This window comes from Phyllobates terribilis, unplaced genomic scaffold (assembly GCF_046119375.1).
Source record: "Phyllobates terribilis strain yellow unplaced genomic scaffold, ASM4611937v1 Scaffold_4__5_contigs__length_816908805, whole genome shotgun sequence".
Classification (NCBI taxonomy): domain Eukaryota; kingdom Metazoa; phylum Chordata; class Amphibia; order Anura; family Dendrobatidae; genus Phyllobates; species Phyllobates terribilis.
The window spans coordinates 216,450,452-216,463,518 of NW_027362764.1; the positions used below are offsets into that span (position 1 = coordinate 216,450,452).

The 13,067-nt window shown below is 40.9% G+C and overlaps 1 protein-coding gene across 1 annotated transcript in view; it reads left to right on the forward strand.

Annotated features, from left to right (window-relative positions):
* LOC141265247 (collagen alpha-6(VI) chain-like) overlaps positions 1 to 13,067 on the forward strand; it is a 394,142-nt gene that overhangs the window by 117,727 nt on the left and 263,348 nt on the right. The window contains exons 2-6 of the mRNA XM_073678075.1: positions 5,181 to 5,308; positions 5,916 to 6,002; positions 6,406 to 6,506; positions 6,589 to 7,176; positions 7,940 to 8,008. Of these exons, the coding sequence (XP_073534176.1) occupies positions 6,440 to 6,506; positions 6,589 to 7,176; positions 7,940 to 8,008 (724 nt within the window). The 5' untranslated portion in view covers positions 5,181 to 5,308; positions 5,916 to 6,002; positions 6,406 to 6,439. The remainder of the gene's footprint in view (positions 1 to 5,180; positions 5,309 to 5,915; positions 6,003 to 6,405; positions 6,507 to 6,588; positions 7,177 to 7,939; positions 8,009 to 13,067) is intronic.

The window sequence follows — 13,067 nt, forward strand, 5'->3', positions numbered from 1 at the left end:
GAGGAAGTTGAGGAAGATGAGGTGCAGGAGCTGTAAACCGTGAGGGCAACCCTGATTGACCTAGGGCCCGCAATCCTTGGCGTCGGGAGGACGTGTTGAGTCCCAAAGTCTGACTGGGTCCCGGCTTCCACTATGTTAACCCAGTGTGCCATCATCAAGATGTACCATCCCTGCCCACAAGCACTTGTCCACGTGTCCGTGGTTAGATGGACTTTCCCGGTAACTGCGTTGTTGATGGCACGGCTAGTGTTTTGAGACATGTGCTTGTGTAATGCAGGGACGGCACACCGGGAGAAATAGTGGCGGCTGGGGACAGAGTACCGAAGGATGGCCGCCTCCATCAGTTTGCGGAATGCTTCCATCTCCACGAGCCTAAATGGCAACATTTCAAGCGCAAGCAATTGTGAAATGTGAGAATTTAGTAGTGTGGCCTGTGGGACGTTGGCTGCTTATTTGCGCTTGCGTTCCAAGGACTGGGGTATGGACAACTGAATGCTGTGCTGGGACAAGGACATGGACGTGCTTCCTGATGCTGCTACTTGAGAGTGTGCAACGACAGATGCAGGGCAGGAGGCATCTTTGCATGCACCATGGACAGGGGATTGGCTTGCATGCACAACAGCAATGGTGCCACCTGCAGACATTGTTCCTGGACCCAGGGGTTCGGCCCACAAAGTTGGGTGTTTTGCTGCCACGTGCCTGATCATGCTGGTGGTGGTCAGGCTGCTAGTTTTTCCACCCCTGCTGATGCTGGCCTGGCAAGTGGTGCAAATGGCTTTTTTGGGGTTATTGGGAAAATCTTTAAAAAACAACCAGACTCGGACAGACCTAACAGTTGTACTGGCAACTTCCTTCATGTTGGTGTTACGGGGAACGGTTGCCTGCCTTCTGTCTGTGGCCACCACACTGCTTCTTCCTGCTTGTTGGGGTGCTCGGCCTACCTCCCCCTGTGTGCTGCTGTCCACGCTCTGCATGTCCTCCTGCCAGGTTGGTCAGTTACTATATCATCCACCACCTCGTCTTCCACTTCCGCACCCTAGTCCTCCTCCTGACTTTCTGGCAATTGTGTCTCATCATCGTCCACCTTTTGTGACACTTTCCCACGGTCACCTTCATGTGACGGTGGCTGCTGAAATATTTGGGCATCGCTATATGCGATGTCATTTTGCCTCGCTTCAAGTGGACCTGGCGAGAGGCCCGAATCTATAAATGGAAAAGTGAACAGCTCTTCAGAGTGTCCAAGTGTGGGATCATTTGTCTCCGGGCACTCGGCATGGTGGGAGGAAGGAGGATCCAGGTGAGGAATATGCAGTCCAGACTCACGGCTACTGAGACTTGACCATGTGGAAGACAGGGTGGTGGTGGTGGCTAAGAGACAGGAAGCATTATCCGCTATCCAACCAACAACCTTTTGACACTGCCCTGGGTTTAATAGTGGTGTGCTGCGGTCCCCTAGGAATTGGGACAGGAAGGTCGGGCGAGAAGATGTGGGTGTTTGTTGTGGCACAATTTCATCTTGTCCACGGCCTTGGTCTCGGCCTCTGCATGCACCATCACCATCACGTCCAGTTCCCCGTCCCTTGCCACGTGCCTTGCCCATTTTAAATGGAGGACAATATCTTCTACTCTCACTACAAATTAATGAATTTGGAGCGAACTTATATGTGATACGTGTGACGGACAAACCACAATTTTAAATACCTGGCCTGTAGGTAACTATTTTGAACAGCAAACTGGTGTCAATTGCTTCACTGACACACTGAAACAAATTTTTAATGGAGGTCAGAAATGGCAGTATTTTCTGAAAACATATATGTGATCCGTGTGACGGAGAAAGCAGAGTTTTAAATATCTGGCCTGTAGGTAACTATTTTGAACAGCAATCTAGTGTCAATTGCTTCACTGACACACTGAAACAATTTTTTAATGGAGGTCTGAAATGGCAATATTTTCTTAAAACGTATATGTGATCCGTGTGACGGAGAAAACACAGTTTTGAATAGCTGGAATTTTAGCGCTGTAATATGGAAAGGACCTGGCTGTATACTGCAGTGCCAACAAGCAAATGGCGCAGAAAAACAGTGTTTGATGGATTGCATTTTAAGCAAATAATGAGGCTTAAGATCCAAAAAAATGATTCCTGGTCCCTGAGACCTGGGCCTTTTTCTAGAACTATCTAACAGCAGCAGAAGGCAGAACTGGAATGGAGCCTCTTGTGCTATATGCACTGCAGTCTGCTATGTACACTGCCTGCCTGCCTATATACACTGCCTGTCTGATATCTCTGCAGATGGATTAGTCCTCAGAAGGACTGTTTGTTGAGATGGACATGTGTAATGTACTTGTTTTCTCCCTACACTACCTAATACACAGCCAAATCTCTCCCTATCTCAGCAGCACCTCTCCCTACACTGCCTGATTGCGGAGTAGGCTGAAGAGCAAAGCGGCGCCAGGTCTGATATAGACCTGATGACGCTGTGCGGCCAGCCAATCACTGTAATGCCACAACCACCATGGCTGCGGCATTACAATGAGTGGCAGGCAATCCCTGCATGTTGATTGGCTTCCTAAAGAGCGCCAAACATGCAGGAAGGGGACCCGAGCATCCGCCCGAGCATCTCGCAAGTACTCGGCGAGCTCCGAGCATCTCCAGTACTGAGATGCTCGGGCGAGTACCGAGTACTTGCGAGTATGCTCGCTCACCACTAATGTACACCTGTCAGGGGCAGACACAGAGTGCGGAAGGCCCCTGTGAAAGAAATCCCCCCCATACCGCAACAAAGCTATGTAAACATAATGATTGTACTATTTATTGCTAGTTTAGAACACTACTATCAAATCTAATCAATAAATGTAAGTGTCATATTTAACAACTGAATATAAGACAAAGCAGTTATGCAACTGAGATGTCATACTTGGATGTGCTTATCGCGGCCTATCGCTTGTCAAGCAGTACAGAATGTCATTACTTTACATATTGGTGCTGAGCTGAAGTTTCATTGATACCATTCCGAGTTGCATATGATGTTTTGATTGCTCTTTATTTAATTATTTAGGGAAATGTGGTGAGCAAAAAAAAAAGCTAATTTGACAATTAGATTTTTTTCAGCATAGCATTATTTGTTCACATTAATCAATTTTTTATTTCCCCTGGCTGCAGCAATATCCTATTGCCACCCCTAAATTTCATCAAGGGGGGCTGATGGGAGCAGGTGCATTGGCTATCACATCATATAAATGCTGTTGTCAATGATTGACAGTGTATTTAAATGGGTAAACAGCAGTGATGAGAGCTAGCTCCAGTCACTGCTGCTACAGGCAGATCTCGGTAACACTGGCTGCATGTGTGGGTTTAGGGTTGGCTGAACTACATGTTTCCCCGCCTTGTGACCACATGTATGTAGTTTGTATACGTGTCATCACATGCTGACTGGTTGCCTTCAGCTACTTTCAATAGAAGAGAACTGTGAGAAGCTGGAGGAAAGTAGTCGTCACGTGACAATATGAATGCAAATCACATACATGCGCTCTACTCGCACAGAGAATCATGACTGCGATTTATTTTAAGAGTTGTAACCGGCTCATGTAAACAATTGTTTATTTGATCAGTATGATATCTCATGTTCAACGGACAGAAAACTGACCCAATAATAACCAATGCACCAGGGTACATGAGCGATTTTTCATATGAACTTATCGTCTATGTGAAAGAGATTTCAGCTTGCACAGATCAGGCTAATGCATGTCACTTGCAGGTCACTGTGCATACAATTTGTGACTGACACTTTCTCCAGGTGACCATTACTGCTGACATGTTTATACAGTATATAAATTTATTTTATTTTTTTTAAAACAATATCCTTACAAAATTTCCACAAGAAAGGCTGGGCCACAGTCGTCTTCTGCTGCAGCTTCATGCTCCAGCTGCAACACCAGGGCACAGGAGACACTTGCATATCATTCCCTGTCAGCCAATGACAGATGTGTTTATAAAGCAAATTCTGTGATTGGCTGACAGGCAGTGAGGCACAAATGTCACTGTGTGCAGTGCTTAGAACTTTATAAGGCTATATAAGGGGGCACTCTGGAGACCACCCCCCTTATAGTAGTTATGACATGGTTAATGTCCCACTTCAGCAATTTCCCTCTCCCTACCATAGCCTCCTCATCTTCTCATGACCTCCCATGAATCAACAGTAGGCACAGGCAGGGGTCAGCAGCACACTGAGCAGAGGGAATCACATGCTGCGAGGCTCAGCAAAAGTGACTCCCTCCGTCCCCACAGCATCTCCACATAGATACGACCAGTGGCAGCATCAACATTAACTGGTAAGGAAAGGGGCCCGTTTCAGCATAATCATCTGTAGAGTGCAGCAAAGCGGGCCCCTGTTTCTTCTGTTAGTGTTAATGCAGACGCTGGCTCTGTGATGGACTATGTTTTCAATTAGTTCTTCAGCCCCCCGTCCTGCTCGGGCCAGTGGTATGTCCACTCTTGATACCTGTTATTATTAAAACTTTTACATTACCTTTTGTTGTTTTCCAGCATCCAGCGAACATGTCCTACCTGATTTCTCCTTCTATTTGTCACAGCTACAAATCAGTAAACAGTAAATTCATACAGAAAATTTCATAAAACTCATACAAAAAAAGCTGGGCTTTTTTTTCAGCACTGGAGTGGCGCTTTAAATGTAAGCCACCTGCCCCCAGTCATATACTCACTCTCCAGCGTCTCCACTGTTTTTCAGCACCACTCTGGTCCCGCGGCACTATCTTGTGACAGTAGCTTCTGCTTGTCCAGAAGTCAGAAGCTAAGTCATGAGCTCTGAATGCAAGTCTATGAGAGCCAGAACGAGGCCAGAATGAGGCTCTCATAGACTTGTATTGAAAGTGACCTCCGCTCCTCTCCATGAAACATTGAAGCAGCCGTCAGGTCACTTTTCGCTGGAGACCGAAGCGAGTGGCAACAAAACAGATGAAAATGCCAGAAGGTGAGTATGAGACAGGGAACTTACATTTAAAGCACTACTCCAGTGATGAAATAAAGAAAAAACTCTGGAGTGGCGCTTTAATTCTATGATAATTTTAATTTGCAGTATTACTCTTTGCAATGGTTGTGGCGTTTTCTGTATTCCACATTTTTTTGCACTGTCAACTCTGGTTTTTTTTTCTCATTTCAACAGATATTAAAAAAAAATTAGAATTGGAGGGGCAGGACTGACACTAATTTTGGCAGTGTTGTAGTAAAAGCTCAAGGAACAGACAAGAGGAGGCTGAGCAGAGTCTTCTGGATTCGCTGATCAAGCAGAAGGTAAATGTTCCTACTTCCTGATGATTTCTCTAAATATCTGAAAGATCATCACAAGCAGCATTCACATAGTTAACGTATACATTATTTATACATTATTATTTATTTTTTTCATAAAGAAACAGCATCCAAGGCTCTGTTCACAATTATATAGTGTTATGTTTTCAAGTTTTTAAAGTTTTGAGGTAGAGGAAAGACACTCAAGTCCATTGAGTTCAGCCTATAACCGATCATGCTGATCAAAGGGAGGCAAAAACTCTATGAAGCAGAGCCTAATTACCCCATATAGGACAAAAAATTCCTTCCTGACACCACATATAGAAATTAGAGTTCCTTGGATCAAAGTCCCATTACAGTATCTAAGTATATTTTTCAAGGAAGGTTTTCTAGTGAGTCTTTCCAGTATTTTGATGGCAAGAATAGTATATTTATAAAAAAAAGATCCATCATGGTTGACACAGCTCAGTTTTCAACAGAATCCTTGATGCTACTGTGAACAAAGACTAATACAGAATATAAAGTAATAATATCTGGGAATTTAATTTTGTTATTTGCCTTAAGTACAATGTTTCTAATTTTCTCCTTAAATCTACACATTCTTCTATTGCAGAATCGAAAAAATCAGCATTTGAAGCAATGTTTTCATAAATCAGACAACAAGCTCTTGGATCAGAGATAGTCACTCATCTTTTATCTTGTATGTAGAACAACTATTCTTTTTTTTTTTGGTCATTTTATGGGAACCAAGATAATTGTTAATTCTGGCCAAAATACTTCAACTGTAATAATCACTTCTCTACCCCCATTACTTTTAGCAGTTAAAAACAATAATCAAGCAAAACTGCTTTTACCTTTATAGTGGTCAAGGCTTTGTTTTTTTATGATGCAGACCACCAAGCCCACGTCCACCATAGCCATAGGATTAAAATATAACATGCTGGTTTATACAGCTACCAATAAAGTGGGCTTGGTGTACAGTTTACAATTAATACATTTTGCTATACAAGCTATTTGTTTCCATGTATTTGTCTTTTTTTTATTTTTTTCTATGTTATGTTAAATTGACATTTGTCTTGCTTACTACACATTTTTATCTTTAGAAACGTTCAATAGCTCCTTTTTGGTGCTCTGAAAATGAGATTTGTGTTTGGTTTACTTGTGCTGGTTATCCAGCTGGACCTGTCATCTGCTCAGGATACTGGTAAGTTTAATAATGCAGAATACTGGTTCCTAAACTTTATCCTTGATCTATTTTTTTTGTAATTTGTTCTTTGTGATTACAGTCCCGGAATATGCAGATCTTGTATTTCTGGTGGACAATTCAAATAATATGGGAAAAAACATCTTCAACCAAGTGAAATCCTTTATATCAAGGACAGTCTCTCAAATGCAAATAGGTGCTAGCAAGTATCGAATTGGTTTAGCACGTTACAATGATGATCTACAGGTTGATTTTTCTTTATCTACCTTCAAAGCGAAAAACCCAATAGTAAATTATATAAAAAATAAGTTTGATTTTCAAGGTGGGTCTTTGAAGACGGGTAATGCCCTTAACAAAGTAAAGGAATCATTACTTAATGAAATAAATGTAAGAGATAAATCAAAGTACCCGCCGGTTCTTGTTGTGATCACGTCTGGGCCTTCACTTGATGATGTTCAATTATCAGCCGATGCTCTAAAACAGGAGAATGTCAGGATTATTGCAATGGGACTAAAGGATGCCTCTAAAAGTCAGCTGGAAGGAATGGCAACATCACCCAGGCTTGCTTTTATGATAGATGATGTCCGAGACCTAAATGCATTTTCAAAGGATTTGGTCTATACTATCCAAGATGTGGTTAAAAACAGTTATTATTTGCCAAGCACACAAGGTGAGAGCATGTCAGCTATTCTCCTTTATTTGTCCCTTCCTCTTTGTTGGATTGGCATCCTACTGGAAAGGACACCAACAGGAATATAGCTAAAGCAAATTGTGATAGTTGCCAAAACTATTAACAAATACGTTAAAACTAGAGCATGTACCTTCAAGTTACAACATCCTAACCAGAACTTAATAACTATAACTTAACATTAATAACGTCACAAATAATAGAATTCAAATTATTAACCCGTGTTTAATTAGTTTAGTCGTCAATATAACTAAACTCAAAAAGATCCTTTCAGTTTTTCACTGCATGTAAGAAGCAACTAAGTAATAAAGTAATATCTTAAAAAAAAATAAAGCAATATATAAAAAAGTAACTAACATTTACTGATTGGCACTAATAAATTGTGATAATAATGTAAAATGATTTTTATACATTATGTCATCATGATCATATTGATAACAAATATTATTATTACTAAGATTACTATTATTATTAAAAGTTGTCAACTTGAAGAGCTTTTTCAGGCTCTTAAAAATTTCATTACAGAATTGACTGTAAACTGGACTCTGCACTGTGAACCATTGTTTTATCCCCCAGTTTGCCATTGTTTCATTGATATTACAACGGCTAAATGTTGCTGCTCATAGTCTCACAATGGAGGATGTTGCTGCTCATAGTCTCACACTGGAAATGGTTTTTAAAAATCCCTAAATGTAACAATTTTGACTTTGAGCTATCTAACATTTTTCCTTTACTATTTCCATAGGAACTTTAGTATTTAGTACTGCACCTTCCCCAACAACAGTTGACAGCGTTGTGATTAACCAAACTGCAGGTAATGTTCTCTGGTGGCCTAAATATTGTGCAAATACTGGGTCATTTTCAGCCTACTGTTCTTAAAATTGATAATGCTTCTAAAGTCAGTTTGCTTTTTTTTTTATTAATTAAGGCTTCCTTCAAAAAAATATTTTTCAGTGATTTTATATAAAATTGTAAAAAGCAACGTGAGTTTAAAGCATTTTTTGCAATATTTTGTAAAGATATTTTTATTTTGCAACTTTATAATGTTATTTTTTTCTGCCAATTTGAAGTCTAAAAGAAAAACCTATGGGAAAAAAAGATTAAATATTTTATTTATATCATACTGCATTTCAATAATTTACTATAAAGTTCATAGTAACATCTGGCTATAGTGTTTATGATAGAAAAAAACTATTTTACTTAATAGCAGTTAAACTACCATGAAAAACACTGAAAAAGAATGATTGTGTATTCAGTGTGAGGCCGAATTCAGGCTTCTATTCAGACCAGGATGCACAGATTCACAGTGAGACTTTCAACTGAGACTCACATAGGCATACAGTATATGAGGCTGCAGAGTTCGGGTCAGGATACTCGTGACCAGTCTATACATCAGAGTCTAAAATCGGCCTTAGAGAATTTGTACCAAGATAACAATTTAGCACCGATTTATAAGATAGACGATAACTTATTGAACTGGGTTCCCCTAGCCCAATACAGATGGGCCCACCACTGGAGCCCAGCTGTATTGGGCTGCTGAACATAGCTTCATTCAGATGAGGCACTACAGAGTCTAGAAGTCCCAACAGCAAGAATCCCTCCGATCAACAAGTTATGCTCTGAGACTTGATAACTTGCTATCATGGTACAAACCCTTTAGTGTGTCTCATGAAAAGACCTGCCCTATCAGGACATATGGATGTCATAGAAGTGGACCTGTCCATGGGACTCCCTTTTCTAAATTAGAGTAGAGAGCTGCACAAACTCAAGTTGTTTATTTAAGCATAAGGACATTTATCTGATTTGCTAAAATGCGCTTCTAAATTTCCAGTGTAGCAGCCGTTATAGGGAATACGTCTGGATAGCAACAACTGTTCCTCGCAAAATCACCTGGTTTTGAAATGAAGATGGGCAGCTCCTTTAGTAAACGGTCTCTCTGTGGTGACACAACACCTTAAATTGGAATCAATTTGGTATCCCTCTAATAAAAAGTCTACCTTTGGAAGGAAATAAATGGCAAATTAGGAAGCTAAAAAGTAAAAGTAGCCATGAGCTTTTTCTCCACCCTGAAAGATATCAATTATGTTTTATGTTTGGAAATATTGTAACAAGAGGACACAATTTCAGTTCTTTAAAGATAGTAATAATCTGCTCATTTCTAATATTAAATGTACACATTTAATGTTATTTGAAAAGTGTTAAATTCTAAATGCAATTTTTATTTGAACCCCTTATGCTTTATTATTACTTTATTTGTCCTTGTCCAATGAGAGCTTTGTGATGTTGTATATGTGTACACAAAGAAGGGTGTATCCTCAGTGATACTATCCCCAAGATATGCTTGAATAGTTATAAGGTCTAGGTCTGGAAAATAAGATATTAAAAAGATTTCAGTGTTTTTAACTTACATTGTAATTTAAAATATGAATCTCCAAAAAAGCAATCCTCCATATGACTCTGTTGGCAAAAAAACAAAAAAATTACAGTTGTCACAAAGAAAACTAAATATTAGTGTTGAGCGAACATGCTCGACACTGCTCGGTACTCGCCCGAGCATCACGCTACTCGGGATGTTCGGCGAGCACCGAGCATTTCCGGGTTACTCAGGCGGGAGCTCGGGTCTGCGCCCTGCATGTTTGGCGCTCTTTACAGAGCCAATGAACATGCAGGGATTGCCAGCCAGTCACTGTAATGCTGCAGCCATGTTGTTTGTGGGCATTACAGTGATTGGCTGGCCGCACAGCGTCACCTCGAGTATTTAAAACCAGGCGCCGCCATCTTGGACACAGTCGCTCCGGATCAGACAGTGTAGGGACAACGCTGCTGATTTAGGGAGAGATATATCCTGCAAAATAGTTAGTGTAGGGTCTGTAAAGGCTGCCAGATCAAACAAACAGTCCTTCTCAGGACTAATATCCATCCCAGGTATATCAGGCAGGCAGGCAGGCAGGTTGTATAGGAGACGCAGTGGTTATACAAGCAAACGCTGCATTACAGTCCTGTGTGCAGCTCCTGTTGCTGAAATTGCTGGACTTAGCTCCTGGTCCCGGGGGCCAGGAAAAATCCTTTTTTTTTATCTAAATCCTCTTTTTTTTTTCCTCCTTCACAATGTACAAATACCCATCTTATTAACCTTTTGGTGCCCCCCCCCAAAAAAAAAGTATGCCTCTGATTTTTCAGACACAAATATATCTGTTGAAAATAGTCTGGTGTAGGCCAGGGAAACAGAAGTGTGGTTTTGCAGTTCTATGGGCCATTTGTGTCTAAAAAAAAACAGTTTGAGTGTGTCGCTCACTGTTCAGCCGCAAATATATATATATTTTAAAAAGCCTGGTATGCACCAGTAAATTATTACTGTGGTTTTGATGTTCCACGGTAAAACATCTCTATTATCCTGTTTTTGGCATTTTTTGCTGTATAAAAATAATAATAGTGTCTCCCTGATTTTTCAGACACAAATATATCTGTTGAAAATAGTCTGGTGTAGGCCAGAGAGACAGAAGTGTGCTTTTGCTGTTCCATGGTAAAAAATCTCTATAATCCCGCTTTTTGCATTTTTTGCTGTAAAAAAAAATAAAAAATAGTGTCTCCCTGATTTTTCAGACACAAATATATCTGTTGAAAATAGTCTGGTGTAGGCCCGAGAAATACAAGTGTGGTTTTGCAGTTCCACGGTACAAACCTCTGTATTATCCACTTTTGGGCCATTTGTATCTAAAAAAAACAGTTTGAGTGTGTCGCTCACTGTTCAGCCGCAAATATATATATATTTTAAAAAGCCTGGTATACACCAGTAAATTATTACTGTGGTTTTGATGTTCCACGGTAAAACATCTCTATTATCCTGTTTTTGGCATTTTTTGCTGTATAAAAATAATAATAGTGTCTCCCTGATTTTTCAGACACAAATATATCTGTTGAAAATAGTCTGGAGTAGGCCAGAGAGACAGAAGTGTGCTTTTGCTGTTCCACGGTAAAAATCTCTATTATCCTGCTTTTTGCATTTTTTGCTGTAAAAAAAAAATAGTGTCTCCCTGATTTTTCAGACACAAATATATCTGTTGAAAATAGTCTGGTGTAGGCCTGAGAAATACAAGTGTGGTTTTGCAGTTCCACGGTACAAACCTCTGTATTATCCACTTTTGGGCCATTTGTATCTAAAAAAACAGTTTGAGTGTGTCGCTCACTGTTCAGCCGCAAATATATATATATTTTAAAAAGCCTGGTATACACCAGTAAATTATTACTGTGGTTTGGATGTTCCATGGTAAAACATCTCTATTATCCTGTTTTGGGCATTTTTTGCTGTATAAAAATAATAATAGTGTCTCCCTGATTTTTCAGACACAAATATATCTGTTGAAAATAGTCTGGTGTAGGCCAGAGAGACAGAAGTATGCTTTTGCTGTTCCATGGTAAAAAATCTCTATTATCCTGCTTTTTGCATTTTTTGCTGTAAAAAAAAAAAAAATAGTGTCTCCCTGATTTTTCAGACACAAATATATCTGTTGAAAATAGTCTGGTGTAGGCCCGAGAAATACAAGTGTGGTTTTGCAGTTCCACGGTACAAACCTCTGTATTATCCACTTTTGGGCCATTTGTATCTAAAAAAAACAGTTTGAGTGTGTCGCTCACTGTTCAGCCGCAAATACATATATATTTTAAAAAGCCTGGTATACACCAGTAAATTATAATTGTGGTTTTGCTGTTCCACGGTAAAAAATCTCTATTATTCATGTTTTGGTAGTTTTTTCCGTAAAGAAAAACAGTAGTGTCTCCTGACTGTTGTGACACAAAAATATATCTGTTAAAAATAGTCTTGTGTAGGCCCGACATCCCAGTGTGGTCTCGCAGTTCCACGGGTCAAATCGCTGTACTATCCAGTTTTGGGCCTTTGGTATCTAAAAAAAAAGCAGTTTGAGTGTGTCGCTCACTGTTCAGCCGCAAATATCTCTATTTAAAAAAAGTGTGGTATACCCCAGTAAACAATAACTGTGGTTTTCCTCTTCCATGGTTCTAATCTACTCTTTATTACCCTTTTTCCATTGATAGTGCAAGTGTAAGCTATTTTACTTCATTTACAATGGGCAAGGCGCGTGGCAAGGGACGTGGAAGTGGACGTTCTGGTGATGGTTCGTGCAGAGGACGGGGCCGTGGCCAAGGTGAAAATGTGCCACAACCAACAGCCACATCTTCTCGCTCCCACTTCTTGACCGAATTACTAGGGAAGCACAGAACAACACCAGTATTGAGAACTGATCAGTGTGAACAGGTTATTAATTGGATAGCAGACAATACTTCCAGTTACCTGGGCACCACCACCTCCGGGCTGTCTTCCACACGGTCAACTCTTAGTAGCCGTGAGTCTCGACTGCATACTCCTCCTCACCCTGATGCTCCTTCCTCCCACCATGCCGAGTGTCGTCAGACAGCAAGTGATCCCACACTTGGACACTCTGAAGAGCTGTTCACTGGTCCATTTCCATATTTGGGCCCCTCGCCTGATACGCTTGAAGTGGTGGAAGAAGAGATCCCATGTTGCGATGCCCAAATATTTGAACAGCCACGGCCACAGGAAGTCGACGTTGGCAATCTGTCACAAGAGGTGGACGATGACGAGACACAATTGCCAGGAAGTGAGGAGGAGGATCGTGGTGCGCAAGTGGAAGAGGAGGAGGTGGTGGATGATCTAGTAACTGACCCAACGTGGCAGGAGGACATGCAGAGTGAGGCCAGCAGCACACAGGGGGAGGGAGGCAGAGTACCCCAACAGGCAGGAAGAAGCAGTGTGGTGGCCGCAGACAGAAGGCAGGCAACCGTTCCCCGTAACACCAACATGAGGGACGTTGCCAGTACAAGCGGTAGGTCTTCCA